Consider the following 17,810-nt stretch of genomic DNA (forward strand, 5'->3'; position numbering starts at 1 on the left):
AAAACTTAAGATTACTCATTCGACAGCAAAGTTCAACAAAGAGTTTAAAAATAAAGTATAAATTTGCACCAATATATCAGCCATTAAATTTTGGAAGAAAGCATGTCGCTTCTGTGTTCAAAATGTGATTTAGTGGTAAACTATGTCAAATTTTAACTCCTTCTCTGTCGGAATTTTTTTTTTTTTTTTGAACTTCCGATCCAAAAAAATGCATTTTTTAATTGCTGAAAATAAATATATGCTCTATCCTAAATTTAAAAATGCAAAATCTTTCTGTCAGAAAGCAGTTTTTTGCCTGACCTATTGATGGTAAAATATGAGATGTGCCGTTCACTGATCTCCAGTTTTCCGTGTAATGCACCCAAGTTTTGTCGTAAAAAAATACACTGCGATAACATATTTATTAACTCTATTGCTTTAAGGTGTTTAAGATAAATATCTGTACAAAATAATTGCTAAAATTAGATAAAGAAATATTTTGGAAAATAATTTTAATACTAAAAAAATAATTAATAATAATTAATTAATACTAATAATTAATTAATAAAAATTATTTTTAATACTGGTGAAATAAAATAATTTTAATACTAATGAATGATTTTAACACTAATGAAAGCAAAATTACAGAAAGTACAAAATGATTTTAATTCAAGGTGGGAAATCTCACTGCTAAAATTATGAAGTGGGACTAGTTGCGCCTTCTCGAAGCATTATTCAGAATTACAAAAATAATCGTGGGATATAAAGAGACTGAATTAAATTTTAATAATGCAATTTTTCTCTTCGTTGCATGGCATGTGACGCCAACCATACGTGCGCAAAAACGTATGAAATACGACGCCCACACAGATATCCCTAAAGCAGTTCATTGAGTGTCGAATGAGGTTTTTATTTTAACCATATGTTCTGTTTAAGATTAGTATAGATTCATATTTTTTTTTTAATTATTTGAATTAATGACCTTCAAAAATAGGGATTAAATGCGGGATAATATGCCATCAATAATGTAATGAAGAAAGATGCTTAGTTTTGTTGATGATTAGTATTAACTTTTTTTTAATCTCCATATTTTTCAAAATTAGCCTTTGTAATTGCAACGTTGTTTAAGGTTGCTTCCCTTAAGCATTTCTTTTTCTTCATATAGTTAGTATTCAGCTTAAAAAGGTTTCTGAGTCATATATGTCTGAATCTTTAACATGGTGTAAGGGAATCTTATCTTTACAGGAAAAACACACTCTCATGGTTTACTGAATATATACAAGATTGTTCCGCGAACAACGCCCTTAAAATAATGATCGGAGTCAAAAATGAATTAAAAAAATATAAACTTTATTACTTGATTAAAAAATTGCATTTGTTTTTAAAAAAAATACAGATTAGAAATAACAGCGGACAAGTTTCAAGTGCTCAAAAGTAGGCACCCATTTTCAAGACTTGCCTTACTCTCAAAATTAATATCTTACCGCTTCAATTTCTTTGCATAATTTATTTAATATAAACTTTATTCTTTGAGAATTTTTGTTTAAGCAATTACAATGCGATATCAAAACTAGTGAATTATTAACGAATTAGGCATTATTAAAAAAACATCAGTTTTATTGCCAGAAGATAAATTGAAAGGCTATCAAAGAGATTGTTAGAAATATCTTCAAATTCCATTTGACAATCAAATTAGCTTTGATGCTTTAAGATCGGCTTCTTCAACGATGATTGTGATAATTTTGTTGCTTTTTAATTGCTTTCCTCTCAACCTCTTAATTTTTACTTCTGAAAAAATTTAATACCTTGCATATTATTGATCTTATGTTTCAGACGTATCGCATTTCTCTTATGGAGTTTGAAAGCGCGGGTTGGAGATTAGACTACACCTCAAAATTTGGAAAAAAATTAGGTATTGTTGCGAATCAGCGTTTATCAAAAATGTCTGATTTTGAATCACAAACGGATCCTGTTACGAGAGCCCTGGCAGCCAACGCTGCGGGAATCGAACCCAATGTTTTCTCATCAATGGATAGTATATCACCTATAGCTCATATACACAAAGAGCTTGGAACCTTCAAAACATCCCAAGTAAGAATAAATATTTTTTTTTGTTTTAAAAATTTATTTTACAATCTTGTTTATATTAAAGCTTTATTGAATGGTGCGATGGTGGACAAGTTTTACATTATCAAATCAATCATTTTACACTATCTTCCAGATTGCACTTGCCAAGGACATTAATTAACCTATATAAATAATGTCAACTGATTGTTTTCCTCAGAAAATTGTCCCTGGAAATCATCAATAAAATCCCTCCAAACGACATCAAAATATTCTCTGATGGCAGTAAAATGGATAGACAGACTGGCAGTGGGGTATTTATTGAAACACCTCGAGAGAACTACACTCTTCATCAACGAAACCCCGATTTCTGCTCCGTCTTTCGAAGCGAACTAATTGCAATCGACAGGGGACTAGAGAAAATCTTGAGTGAAGGGCACCTTGGAAATACTTGGATACTATCTGACAGCCGTAGTTCAATTCAACACCTCAAAAATTGGGCCCTCATTGGAGATAAAACCAGTTTTTCGATCTTACAAAAAGTAAAGCTCATTTCAAGTCCTCGACGAAGGACANAAGCAAAAAGACCAGGACTCTCTCTATCTCTCCCTGGTGACAGGCAAACCAACACCTGCCTATCCCGACTGGCCAGTGGACACCTGAAAAGTCTCAAATTTTCTGCAAATCAAAAGATCTTTCCTCTTTGCCCTAAATGCCAACAAAACCAGGCATCACCTGAGCACATCTTGATCTGTTTAGGGCTGGACTGGAACGATATTCATTCCTCTCCCATTCTGGTTTCTCAATATCAACGGATTCATTGATCTGGTCAGATGGGAATTAGCAACAAATAATGTAATAAGTAGGCGTATCTAATTTAATATTTAAATAATGATTGGGCTCAGAAAAGCAATTCGTAACTATTCGAGGGGACAAATCCTTCAACACCATTTTATTTATACTTTAACTACACATTTGACGAGATTTTTGGTCGAATCCTCGAGCTTTCTTCTAGCGCTTCAAATGCATACCGGGTAAAGGGGACGTTCAAAACTCGATCATTTTAAAAGAAACATTTAGTTCAAGTTTGTGTACAAATAATAGATAGCTTTAAAGTTATAGCTAAAAGTACAGTTTTTATTTGTTGGTAATTAAAAAGTTCCTTGCGAACGAATTTTAATTTTGTTCATTAAATTTATATCCAAATACACTGTTTATACGCATTTAAATAAATGTAAGTGGTTATGGTAAATGTATAAAAATATAACGTAAATAGGCGTTAAATTTTTATTTTGTTACCAAAAACTTCTTCAAAAAACGCTCTTTAATTAGGTTTTTTCAGTCATTAAAAAATTAAATTAACATATTGAGTTAATCAAATGCATTTAGAATTAAACAAGATACTTCAAAGAGCATCTAAATAATTTTCAATATCCATAAAACAAAAATTGGTGAGTAAGGAACTTTTTGAAGATGTGAGAACATTGAAAAATTTCTTTACGAGGAAAAGACAGCTTTGTCATCGAAACGTACATATTGATGTATGGACATTTATAAATTCACAAACTTATAACTCGGTAAAAAAAAAACGATTTGTTGCCTATTACTTAGTAAAGTGTAATTTTTCTTAATATCTCAAAAACCAATTAATGGATTTTTGGAGAATTTTTCTCATTTTGATCTTCTAGTATCCACTTAAGCAATATAATTTAATTTAAAAAGAACGCATTTATTTTCATTTGATACAAAATCTTCCCTAAATTAAATTATGAAAAATTATATTAAATTCATTGAATTGAGATAAGAAATCTCAAATTATGGGAAAAAAATTTACATGAAATTTATTAAAATGCAATGGGCAAATTATGGAAAACAATTGATGTGAAATTCTTTAAAATGAGAAATTAACTATTTTAGGTGTCAAAATCAGCCATTCACGAAAGTATTGCTCGACTTTTAGAGGATGTTGAAGATTCTATGCGAAGTGATTCAGAGTTTGAGGGTCGATTTCTAGGATATGGTGAGCCTTTAGTGATTAAATGTGATACAGGAATTCAAACAGATAATGATCCGATTACAGACGAAGCACCAGAATTTGCTGCTAGACCACCTCCTTGCAAGAAAAAAGAAATGATTCCGTGTATGTCTGTTTTCAAAGATGTTGATGAACGGGCGATAGAAGTACGCATCTCATTATATCTTTCATTATCATTTATTTGCCTTAAATAGTGTTCAACTATACAACACCAAATAGCTAATGTCCAAAATCAGACTAATAATTTTCAAAATTGTATAACAGGAAAACTTTTAAAAAGATCTAAGAAGTTTATTAAGAAGACCTAAATTTTTTCTCTCAATGGTTTTAATTTATTTCAACCGTTCGTGCTGTAGATCGTAAGCCTATAAATGTGTCAGAAAATATTCATTTTTGCATTCCATGGTAAACGTATAGTAATCTGACAACTATAAAAACAAAAGAATTTGTTTCTATAGGATCCTAATAGTATCGACTATCAAATCTCGTATGTAAAACGTAGACGCCATCTACTGATCCAAACTGAAATTACTTTCTTACCTGCCCAATAGAAAAAAGAAATTTATTGAATGATGTAATGACACGTAATGATGTCAACGTAATGATACAGAATTAATTACCAATGATGAAAGAAAGTCATGTAAAAATATGAATTATTGCCCAGGGAGATAGTAATCGCTATATTTAATTTCAATTACTTAGCTTAAATAATACGCATAAAAAATCCAGATCAGATTCAATTATCAAGGCAGTGAATGGTTCATCTGGAATTTATAAATGACGAATTGCTTGCCACTGTATCACGCATAAAAAAAGCAGATGGTAAAATCATTTCCCCCACTCACAATAACCTCCAACCGAAATTTTAAGGAACACATGTAATTGTAATTTTTGCAGAAAAAATTTGGTTTACTTTTTGTTTCATACTTTGTTGAAACATAGAGTAGAAATTGAATTTTGCTATCTTCATTTAATAAATTACCATAAAAATAATTTGTTAAAATAATTTAATATAATGTAAGACTTTAATAATTAAGGTTTAAAATGGATTACCCTTACAAATATTTAAGGTGTTTTTGAGGTTTATTTGAAGTTGTTTTGAGGCGTTAAGATTGATTTGAGGTTCATTTGAAGTTGACTACAAAACAACCTTTAAAAACCAACCTTCCAAGGATTAATCAAGGTGTATGAAGTTGTTTTATTCGCACTTGAGGTAGTTTTGAGGTTGATAGAAATTTACCTTAGAGCAACCATCTTATAGAGAATGTTTTTGAGGTGAACAGGTTATTTTCTCTGCACATCAAGCAAGAAAATATAATTCTGGTGTGAATAATTTCGTCCAATTTTAACTAAAAGTATTGCTGAACAGTATTTAAGATTGATTTTATGAGGTGTAAATGAGCTTGAAGTTGAGGATGAGGTTATTTTTGGTGCAAAACATAAGCTCATTTTCTACCTTAGGTATATTTTTTTCACCTACCAACCTCAAATTAACCTCAAAAGTACCTTTTTTTCTAAGATATTTAAACCTATTATTTCTTTAAACCTATTATTTCCTTTATTTACGACCTAAAGTGCGTTAACGCACCATTTCAATAAATATTTTTATTAATACTGTGATATATATTTTTCACTTAATTTTTTTTATACTATTTTGAAGGATTCTGAAGAAATAGATAAAATATTAGTAATTTAATTGAAAAAAATACACTATTTCTGTTGAGAAATTTTTAAAATACACTAGTTTTGTTTAACTTGAAGTGATTATTGATATATTCGACTTATTAATATATTCGACTTTTTTATTGATATATTCGACTTTTCTTTTATAATTATCCCACTTGAACTTAGTCATATGTTTTTATTATATATTAAAGGGTATGTTCTGTAAATGAAATTACCATTTTATTCACCATTACGATTTATGTACCATTTCATTTCATAAATGAAGCATTATATTTCATACACAAAACTTTATTGTGTCTTAATGAATGTAATTTAATTTATGTAATTTAAATTAATACCACATTTTATAAAAGTTCTATGCTTGGAATAAAGTAGAATCTAGTATTTTCAATGTGAACTATCACGTGCAAGACATAGTTCGATTTTTCCAAGTTTTCCAGACGTGCTTTACTAATGGCAAGTTTAAAAAATAGTTGCAATATTTATAAATAGTTGCAAAATTAAAAAATAGTTGCAATACTTCAATATTACAAAAAATACTGCAAGATATTTGCAAACGTATGCAGTTTATGAAAATAAATTCAATAGTTTAATATTTCTATTTATTTCAGAAAATACATTCATGCAATTTTAGCTCCTTACTGCACATAACGTTTGTTTTAATTGTTGAAAATAATATTTTTTCAGATTTCAGAAAGAGACAGTCTCAAAAAAATAAATATTCAAACGCATTTCATGAAAATTACTTAAAATTTCATTTTCTTTAAATATTAAAACTACATTAAAACACATTTAATTGAAAAAACGCTCTAAAAATGTCCCGCGCGTAGCTTGCAATGACTTATTTGCTTATAACTGTAGCATTTCAGTAGCTAGTAGATAGTTTAGATTCGTCAAAAGCAGAAACATTTTATAAAATTAAATATTTTAAAGTATTTAACCTTTTTGTCTAAAATTTACTCTAAATGAAAGAAAGTTATTAAAAATTGAAAAACTAAGGTTTACTTTTAAAGAAATGTTGCAATTTAAATTTCGTACCAAAAATTTAAGTACTTTAATCAAAACATACAGAAAAGAGAAAAATTTAAGAAAAAAATATTTGAAAAAATTCATAAAAATATCTTCTGTTTAAAAAAAAAATAAATAAAAATATTTTAAATTTCTAACCCTATTTATTTGCGGTAATTGACAAATGTCTGGCTTAAGTTTAAATAGGTTTAGAGGAGACTAATATAAAAGGATTCTCAATACAATACTTGTCTGGAAAGTCCAAGAGTCTCATGGGTGTCTCCAGGCAAGTAAAGAAAATTAGTCATTGCAAGAAAATTAGATATTTCTGATGGATCAAGTGATGAGTTAGTCACACTCCACTATCTTCAATTGGCGTTTCCTGACACGCATTCTTCCACGAATCCTTTTAAACACGCTCCTTTAAATTTTGGCCAGACATTTTCCGATATCATGAATAAAATTTGCTCTAAGTAAAGATGAGCTATCAATTTTTTTACCACTATACTTTTACTTTATCAAAAGATGTTATTGCATAAATTTTTAACCGAAACTTCAGGTCCATCAGTCACATTTTAAATCTTTTAGTGACTAATTTTCTATTATGTGATTTAGACACCTGATGCAGCAACTGTGAATGTTCGACGACTTGTCAAATATCTAACAGCAGACTGTGAAAATGATATTTATGTGGTGAGGTCTTTTTTTCGATGGATTTCAGAAAATATCACGTAAGCCACATGTTATACACATACTTTGTTGATGATTCCTTTTTACTTTTATCTATTATTTAATGCTTGAGATATTTAAGGTACTAGTTGTAAAAAGATTATAAAATTACGTTCAAAAGATTGAAAAAAAATGTCGTGGTTTAAGGAGAATGCTTCTGGAAGAGCAATTTTAATAATGCGACTTCTATAGGCTTACGATCTTACTTAACATCTTGTAGAATATAGCAATCAGTAAGTTATTAAAATATCATTAAATTTTTAATAATAATTCTCTAGAAGAAAAGAAAATTAGATTAAAAACATATTCTTTCGATTATGAAAATTATTCTGTGATCTGTCACTATAAAAAAACAACTTCACTGTAAAAAAAAATACTCAAAATATAAAAAAAGTGAAAAGTGAAGTTCGTGAAATTAAGAAAAAGTAACTGTAGATAGAAAGAATACAAAATATATGATAAATTTATAGGAAAAACATTTTGTACATTGCTTAAAAATAAAAATTATTATAAATTATATTGATCGCATTGGAAATTGTAAGGAGAATTTGACAATACTAAAATAAATACAATGCAGCAAGAATTTCAAAATTCTGTTTAAGACAACAAAAATTCATGTTTTAAAAATCGTATGCTTTCAGGAAAAAATTGAATATGTTGAAACATAATATCGTGCGAATGTGCTGCTAACCTTAAAATGCGAGCTTAATTCGGTCCAATTTAAGCGAGCAGATCAAAGTTAAACGGTTCAGAAAATAAACTCGATTTTTTTTCCCTGTTAGATGGCAATCCAAATTATGTCAATCACCATACAGTTATCTCGAGTTAAAAGATTTCATCTGTCAAATGTTTTCTTTCAAGAAACACCGTTTTGTTTATCAACAAAAAAAGACGAATATTCTAATTGGAGTACTGTTTTGGGTCAAAAGTCTTATTCTAGGTCTATTCTATTCTAAAGTCTAGGTCTAAAATCAATGTAGAGTTTCGAAAAAAATATCCTGGTGCAGCGTCAGTGCTCAATAACTAATATGATTAGCTCACCGTTTCAGCCAACTGGGCTATAAGCTGATAAAAAGGAAGGCTATTGGAATGCCTTCCGATTTAGACAGTGAAAAATTAAAAGAATATGAACGATTACCGAAAAAAAGCAAGACGAAGAAAATAACAATATTTTCAAAAATAGTGGCATTTTCAATTTGAACCAAAAAAATGGTATTTTGAAATCTTTATTGTAACACCAGAAGTTTGTCTTAGAAAATCTGGTAAAAATGAATGCGTTTTGGTATTTACAAGAGAGACATTTCGAACATCTGTAGCAACATCGAAAGTTTTTCAGCTGAAAATAAACGACCACATTTAAACGAATTTCTGTGATATAACTTTCGCTTAAATTTACAAACTGGTACTTTTACAGACCGTTTAAATTTGATGTGTGTGATTGTAATCAAATTTAGTGCACAAATGTGTTAATGAGGATTGACACGTACAATGAGCAAAATAAACTACCTTCTGATCTAATGATAGAATCTTCTCTTTTAATAGCTCAAGGGGATGACCTTCCAAAATAATTGCTGCATGCGATGTTTTAAATTAAGATACAGAAACGTATCTTTCAAAGAAATTACCTTTTCTTCAACTACCCCGGGAAAAGTATCTGGGAAATATGATTGGTCAGGAGAGTGGTTTGGACCCCTTAATGTAATTTTAATTTTTGCGTACATCTAAAGAACATTTTAATCTAATCTTTTTGCACACAATTATGAAACCTGCTTATTCAAAGAAAATTCTATGGAAAGTATAATTTATAGAAAATATTAATAATTTTTTATTATTTTATTTAATAACAGTAGATAAATTTTCGAATTGTAAGGTCTAAAATATTTTACATCACTCTAAGGAATGTAAATTTGAGTGGCAAAATACGAGCAAAATCAATCTATTCCTGAAAAGACGAATTTCAAAATTTGATTTTTTAAGAACTACTCAACCGCTCCATTTTTGTATTTTGCCAATTAAAATTGTAATCCTTAAAATGATATAAAAAGTTGTATACTTTACAATTAAAAACGGTTGTTTTTAAATAAAATAATTAAAAATAATAAATAAGTGTTATATTTTGCATGGTATTATCTTTGGAAAAAGGAATTTTATAATTGTGTGCAAAAATGTTCGCTTGAAAAGTTGTCGAGGTATGGCAAAAAATAAAATTAACATTAAGGGATCACCAAACTCAGATTGAGCTAACCCTTATATCTTGGGGGTCAGCCGAAAAAAAGCTATGTTTATTCAGATTTCTGTGTTTGATTTCGTAACCTAAAATATCGTCTGTACAAATTAATTAGCATATTTGAGGTCATCTCCTCGAACCCTTAAGATAGAATCCTAAAACGAGAAGATCTAACCATTAGATGAAAAGTTTTTCATTGTTCGGTCTTCTTTTGCGGTTCTTATTCTATTGACCAATCTATTAAGTATCTAGGCAAAGGTTCCATTTAAATATCTAAAACAGTATTAAGTATCTAAAATGAATTAACTTGTAAGGTAAGGCTATTTTTTGTTACTAGATATGATTGGAGGTATATGGATATTAAACTATCTGCAGAAGAGGTTCTTCAAAGACGAGAAGGTGTTTGTAAAGATTACTGCAAGCTTTTTTCAGAAATGTGTAGGTAAGTCTCACTTAGGTATTTTATTCACTCTGGATTTCAAAATACTCCAAAATCATTATTTCTCTAAATGTTTAAAAAAGGAAATTATTAGTAGCATTTATTACTGTTGATTTAGGTAGTAGATTAATTAATATGACCTTCATAGGATGTTCAGAAGTACTGATTTTCCATTTTGTTTTTCGTTATTTTTACAAAAAAGTACACTATAATAACTAAAAGCGAAAAAAAAATTCAAAATAAAACAAATAAGTCCATTATTGAAGAGTAATGTGGATGAAATGGTTTAAAAGACATTTTTTGAAGAAATAATAAATTAAAAAAACTGAGTTTTATTAATTAGCATTTTAACCTTGTTTAACAAAGTATTTTTATTTTGCTAAGTCTTTTTATTCCGAAGACTTTGGAAGAACAATCCAAATGATCCCTCTGAGAGTTTCTAAGAGTGAAAAAATGATCCAAGTGCAATTAGCAATAAAAAAAATTACAAATCACCTTAGAAAACGTGCCTTTTTTTTCTTCAAATTAATCAGTAGACAAAAAGCAAACATCATGAGAATTTTTCTCTAATAGGTATATAAGTATTTAGCATTCCTTCTACCTATCACTCAAAATGGTAGCAACTCTTATAAACTTCAGATAATATTTGGATAAACAAATCCCTGAAGTATTTTCTGGTCCTAACAAATCTCATTCCTTCGTTCTAGAGTAGATTAAAAAAATAAAGATTCAATGAAATAATTTTTAAAAAAAAATTGCGCCTTTTTATTACAAACCTTATCGATCGACAAGAAATCAAAAGATTTCGAGATCTAGTTTTTCCCTTTTAATTTTTCCTTTTCACACTAATGATTTTTCGTTTTTCTTATTACTTTTTTATTAAATTTTATTGAGAATTATTTATGCAATTTTACCTAATGGAACACGTGTTTGAGAGCGGAACAATTTATTACTTAAATGCTATAAGGAAATGTGGTTTTCTCACTACTAAATATACTTAATTATTGTAAATATATATACATTGTTATACATTATTGCATCCAAAATTGTATTCTAACGTTATTCAACTGTTATTCCAAATCATTAAGTACTTAATTTTTAAGATACGTATTATAAAATGTGATGTTTATCGACTTTTATGCTATGTATCAAATAATATTTATTCGCGTTTGTTTACAGATATTATTACTTGGCATCAGTTTACTTTTATGTTTTTTATAAATGCAATATTTGTTTTATTACATTTGTCACATTGATGCTTGTTTATTAATATCGAAATTATTTAATACATCATATATGTGCTATTAAAATAATTTATATGAAATTAGCATTAATTTATGTAAGTAAGCATAAAAACCCAAGCGAAAAAGCTTTCTTCACGATCTATGAACAATATATTATATAAATGTCAAATAAATAGGATGTTTCTGTTAAATTTGAAAAACTGTTCTTTTTTTATTCAAACTTTCAGTCTAAAATAAATTGTAGTGAAAAAGAAAATAATTTTATTGCCGTTTCTCTTCTCTTGACAATTTATACTTTGTTTTCTAACTCATGGTTAAAACTCATTTCTCCTAAAATTACAAACCTTCCATCTGTATAATATTTTCTGATTTGAATCTTTTTACTGTATGAGTCGTAATGATCATTAGATTTTATACTTAAAAGCTTTTACCATAATTGTTTTCGATGTCTCTTAAAATTATTTTCTTCTTTATTTGTCATTTTATAGGAATTCAACTTTTTTTTCTCACTAATTCTTTTATTGCGATGCTATTGTCTATTGGCAGACAAAACGAACCACCCTGAATAACTTTTGATCCTAATGATCAGAGTTTCACGTTCAATCTTTAATGGCTCAAGAGGTTGACCTCAAATATTGTAATTAAAAAAGATATTTAAAGACACAAAAATGAACATTCTCTGAATAAACATACTTTTTTTTCAATGGATTTGGATTTCTGACCCCCAAAATATAGGGGCTAGTCGCAATCTGAAATTATGTCCCAATAGTTTGGCCAGGAGAGTGCTTCAAAGTTTAGACTCCTAAATTTTAATTTAACTTTTTGCGTATTTCATCGTATTTCGAGAACTTCTTAATAGATTTGAAAACTTTTTGCACACAATTATACAATTCATTAATCAAAAGATACTTCCATGCAAAAAATAATCTATATTAAATATTTATTGCTTTTTTATTACTTTATTTAATAATGGTCGAAAAATGTAATTGTTTGGTATACATAATTTATCATTAGATATGTTTTCGCATGAATTCAAAGAAGATAATTTCACATGGCAAAATACAGAATTTGGGGCAAAATCGGTCGAACAGTTCCTGAGAAATTGAATTTTAAAAAAAGCAAATATTTAAAATTCGATTTCTCAGGAACTATTCGACCGTTTTGCTCAAATTTTCAAATTTTGCCATGTAAAATCATATTCTTTAAAATGACGCAAGAAATTGTGTACCTTACAATTCAAAATCCTTTTGACTATTATTAAATAAAATACTAAAATATAATAAATATTTACTAAAATTTAATTTTTGCATGAAATTGTCTTTGGACAAACGAGTTTTATAATTGTGTGAAAAAAAATTGCAATTAGCTTAAAAAGTTCTCATGATAATACGAAAAACTATTAACACTAAATGGTCCAAACTTTGGACCCTATTCCTGACCAAATTATTGGAACTATATTTCCCAGTAAAAGTTCTGAGGCAATTGTTGACCTAGGAGTTAAATAGTGAGCCTAAAAAGCTTATTGGAGATCCAAAGTGAGATGGAATAATTATTTTGCGTCAACAAATGTCATGTACAATTGCATAAATTAAAAAAAAAAGATATTTTTACATTATTTATCATTCAAACACGACAAGTTCATTGTTTAAAAAATGAATAAAAAATTTTTAAATTTTTGTAAAAAAAATTTTTTTTCTTACTAGTTTAATGATCAATCCATGTTTTTGGCATTGCTGTAATATCAACGCGCGTATTAAAAAATTAAATATTATTATTGAATTTGATTTTGCTAATTATTCATTTTATATCTATGGCAAAAACTGATCCAATGAAAAAAAGTGAGAAGCAAGATTTGACTCCAATATTGAAAGAATTGTAAGAAAACTTTCTTTTTAAAGGGTAGCAAGCATAAGGGTGAAAACATTGAATGGATTCGCTAAGGGTTATGATTATAGACCGGGCCATCAGTTCGTTCCTGGTGAGGATGTCACCCATGCCTGGAATGCTGTTTTTTTACTTGGAGCTTGGCGTTTTATCGACACTACTTGGGGAACTGGTAAGAATTACTTTTTTTTATTTCGGTCCATTCTACTATTTTGTTAAGTTTTTACTCAAATTAATTTTTTAAAATAATTATAAACAACTATTAAGATACCCATTCCACCCTAAATGTAAGAATCACCTTATACAAGCATAACAAGTGAACATTTTATAAGTTGCAAAAACGTTGCAAAACATTGTAACTTCCCTGTTGCAAAGAAGCGAGAACATTGCTGGAAAGATTGTTTTATGAGAGTTAATAGAAATAGAATGAATAGAATTGCAAGAACATAGAGATTTGCAAGAAGAATTGTTAAGAGAATTGCAAAAACATCGAGGTTGGAAAGACTTACGGAAAGAGATTATATCGAAGCAGGCTTTGAAAAATATAGCAACTTAATTGGGGATATGTGGTGCAGGGTAGAAGAAGGGGACGATATTTAAACAAAACTGGATTGGAGCTGGTATCAAGCAAAGCAACTTCCTGTTGTTGGAGTAGATTGGAAACTTATTCCAGTTATACAATTAAACACGTATACTGCATTTTGAACATTTGCTTCTGAAAATAAAATGTTCATTGAACATGTGCTATAACTAAAGCTTTGAGTATTTGATTTGTGAAATTTGTTTATCCGCATGGCCTTTTCAAACCGGGTGATCGAAATTTGAACCACTTCTTATAACTGTAGTTCGCATGGTCAACATAACCTACACATTAACATCCATCTACCAGAACAGACTATGTAAGTCAAAACATAGTAAATTTAATTATTACCACCCAACATCCCAAGCTGATCGTTGATTTCGAACTTCGAAAGAAAAAAACTTCCAATTTCACCCAAGAAGATCATAATCTTTTTCTTTTTGTTCTGAAACATTTGAGAAAAATCGTACAAAAGCTCAAAATAATCTATGTGACCTGTGTTTTGCTTTATACAAGATGGTATAATTTAAGCTGATGGTACTCCTATTTCCTGTTCTGCCGAACGGATCCGATCGATTCGATTTTATTTAGATCATAGAACCAAGGTTTCGTTTGAAAAACATGTTTACCACATTGCACTTCTAAAACTATATGGAAAAGCATATGCCGGATAACGGAGTCTGAACTAAATCCTTAAATTAGATGAGGATTTCATGGAAGATTTTAAAATAGCAACTCTGAGAGGTCTCTAGAGAGAGTAAATGTTGATCAAGTTCCTATATACTGTTTTAGTGAAAAGATGACATATTGTTTAGATGTTACGATCAATATAATTAATCGGTTAATATTATTAATCCCCAGTTATTATTAATACTAATAATTATCATTAATACTCTACCAATTAAGTTGATTAAACAGAATTATCTATCAGATATAGACAATACAGTTGTTTGTTTACTTTAGATGCAGACTCCCGCAATTTGTATGCTTTGTTCATCTGTTGTGCTAGAAGGTTTTGAATCTTTTTTTTTAAATTCGTTTTACGTTTTTTAAGACACTTAACGTTGATATACAGTATTGGGTTTTCTGGGCAAAGGTATACCGGGACTGGCAATTAACCTCAAAAAAACATCAGCGTAGGGTAAACTAGACAATGGCACACATTTCCTTTAATTACCCGATTATTTAAAATAATAAACAGTGATTATTATCATTAGCCGCATTCCATATACCAATATTTTTACTAATCTTTAGTAACGATCTTAAACTTGATGAGCTCATTACTTCAAAAAATATCATTCGTCAATGGATATTACGGTCAACAAAAAAATAAACTTCTAAAGCTAATAATTTAAATTAAAACATAAGTAAAAGTCCGCATGTTCATTTCATCTTTTGTTTATTTCATGTTGTTTATTTTCAACCGACATCTGTCATCGTTCATTTCATTTTTTCAATATAATCATTCAGGGATTTGATGGGACCATTTACTTTCTTTTGGGAAAATCCCCACATAGAGTTGTTATTTTAACATCTGCCATGATATCCTTAGGGATTTGATCAAATCTCCGTTTTCATTATTTCCCTGTGACGCATACATGCAATCACATGCACATCGCTGGACGAAAAAGTAAGCACACTGAAAACGCCGAGTGTAAGTGAATAAAATATTCTAGTATTATTCCTTGAAATTTAGGGCTGTTATCTATTTTTTCGCTGCATCATCTGATGGCGAAATTTCAAATTATTTTTTTCCGTGTATTCCCCATGATCTAAATAACAATTGTTTGAAGTTTCGTTCCAAAGAGTTTCGTTCAGCCAAACCGGTGCTACGAGTTTCTAAGTACCGTCAGTTTAATTTTAACCACCTTGCATCAAATTTTAATGTTACACTTGGTGCAATTTTCTTATTAGTGAAATAATAATTTCTTCGTTTTTAGGTTTTACAGATCATACCGGAAAATTTCAGCAGAAATTAAACGAACATTTCTTCCTAACGGACCCAGAGATAATGATTTGGACGCATTATCCGTATGATGAAATGGAAAATAACTATAGCAGGTATTGAAAAACTTACTCTTAGATTTTAACGAAGACTAGAAGATTTTGACGAAGATATTTTTAGATTTTAACGAGAGTGAAATAATTATTGAGAAAGATTATTGATCTCTAAATATTCATCCAAAGCACTTTAGCCAAATCAATATCAGCCAAAGCACTTTATTTAGGACGCTCTAGAGCTGCACAGTGGGCTAGTGGTAATGGAAGCATCCCTCATGATGATCCCTCAGTTTTGATCCTCTGCAGAGGGGATCTTATTTGTGAGGTCGTTGGGCTAACAAAGATATCCTGCCCGCAGAGGATTTTGATGGCATGTCTTCCTAAGGACCAGACACTCGCCAATAGCACATTGTGAGACGTGATGGCTCAGGGAATATAGCGTTTGCCTTCCAATGGGGCGAACCGGGTTCGAATCCCAGTCAATTCCGCATCCGTCTTGCACCGACCACAGTGCTGCAGTGAATTATCCTCAGTGGTAGGCGGATCACTGGTCAGAGTCCCCTTGCCGTCAGGCTAACAGTAGAAGGTTCTCGTGGTCTTCCTCTCCATGTAACGCAAATACTAGTTTGCTCCACGAAGGCAAATTTCTCTTAATACTCGATCCAGGAGTTCCCTTGTCTTCTGGATTGGGTTCAAAATTACAAGGCTACGGAGTTGAACATTAGTAGTCGTAAACCCAAAATTGGGTCTGCTGTTCAATGATGGTTATTAAATAGCCCATTGTGCAGCTCTAGTGCGACGTAATTAAACCACTACAACTGAATAATGAGACAAAAATTTAAAAACTGAGGACAGAAAAAAAAATTCATAACAATATAAAATAGTTTAAATAAGTATGTCTAATTAGTGTCATATCATTAATATTACAGTATATGAATTCAGAATGATGGCAAAGATTTCTATCACTTGAAAATAAATTTTAATTATAAAATAATATAAATACATATAATTCTGTTTTTAGTTGCTCATTATGAATCTGAAATAGACCAATCAATGATTAAAACTACAATTAATGTTGTTATTAAACATTACCAACTCCTTTCTATGGCTGTTTTATTACTACGTAAGTATATTTTTGGAAATTTTGGATTCCCCATTTTCGCTAAAAAAAGAAGAAAAAAAAAGTAAATCATAGATGTCTATAAATGCTTAGAGGAGAAAATCGCAACACCTCCTTGTTTATGCTTTACCTTTGAATACGCAATTCTTTTCAATATCAAAGAAAATTATGAATTCCCAACTCATGTGCTATCCTGATAATAGAGAAAGAATATATTTCTCTATGGCGCTTTATTTTACAAAACATTTTTGATCATTCATACCGAGTGAAGTTAATACAAAATATATATCCCCATAATATTTGAATAAACTTCCCAAGGTGTTGAATTTAAACGGAAGGACCTTAGTTAATAGGTGCTGCAATGTGTGCAGCATGTGATTTGGAAGAAAAGTAAGGATAATTAAGGAGAAATCAAAGAACAACGAAACAAACAAGCAAAGAATAATGACATTGCTTGAATTAACTGTTTTTATTTTAAGTAAATACATGTTATTTTACAGGCCAACACAAGTATTGTAGATATTAAAAATAGAACTATTTTCGATGAAAAGAAAGCCTTTCTGTTTGATAACAAGGTTTGACTGTATTTGCTAAATAATTTTATACAATTGTTTTTCAGCATTTTATTATTTGACAGGTGGCAGCTTCTTGATGTAATCGTAAGCTTGGATGAATTTAACGCTTTACCTAAAGTGTCTCCTTACTTCTTTGATTACAACATGAAAATAAGATCTCGGCCACAAAATCCTGTTATTTTTAAAGTAAGTTGCTTCAAAATATGATTACAGGTTTGAATTTTGCTGAAAATCAAAAC

The 17,810-nt window shown here is 29.6% G+C and overlaps 1 protein-coding gene across 2 annotated transcripts in view; it reads left to right on the forward strand.

The window, feature by feature from the left end:
* LOC107437018 (kyphoscoliosis peptidase) overlaps positions 1-17,810 on the forward strand; it is a 108,600-nt gene that overhangs the window by 84,714 nt on the left and 6,076 nt on the right. The window contains exons 6-12 of one of the 2 annotated variants that reach the window (XM_016048880.3): positions 1,813-2,070; positions 3,961-4,224; positions 7,388-7,503; positions 10,066-10,170; positions 13,310-13,467; positions 15,816-15,936; positions 17,616-17,757. In XM_016048880.3, coding sequence (XP_015904366.1) covers positions 1,813-2,070; positions 3,961-4,224; positions 7,388-7,503; positions 10,066-10,170; positions 13,310-13,467; positions 15,816-15,936; positions 17,616-17,757 — 1,164 coding nt within the window. The remainder of the gene's footprint in view (positions 1-1,812; positions 2,071-3,960; positions 4,225-7,387; positions 7,504-10,065; positions 10,171-13,309; positions 13,468-15,815; positions 15,937-17,615; positions 17,758-17,810) is intronic. The other variant, XM_016048881.3, reaches the window with a different exon arrangement.

This window comes from Parasteatoda tepidariorum, chromosome X1 (assembly GCF_043381705.1).
Source record: "Parasteatoda tepidariorum isolate YZ-2023 chromosome X1, CAS_Ptep_4.0, whole genome shotgun sequence".
NCBI classification, from domain to species: Eukaryota; Metazoa; Arthropoda; class Arachnida; order Araneae; family Theridiidae; genus Parasteatoda; species Parasteatoda tepidariorum.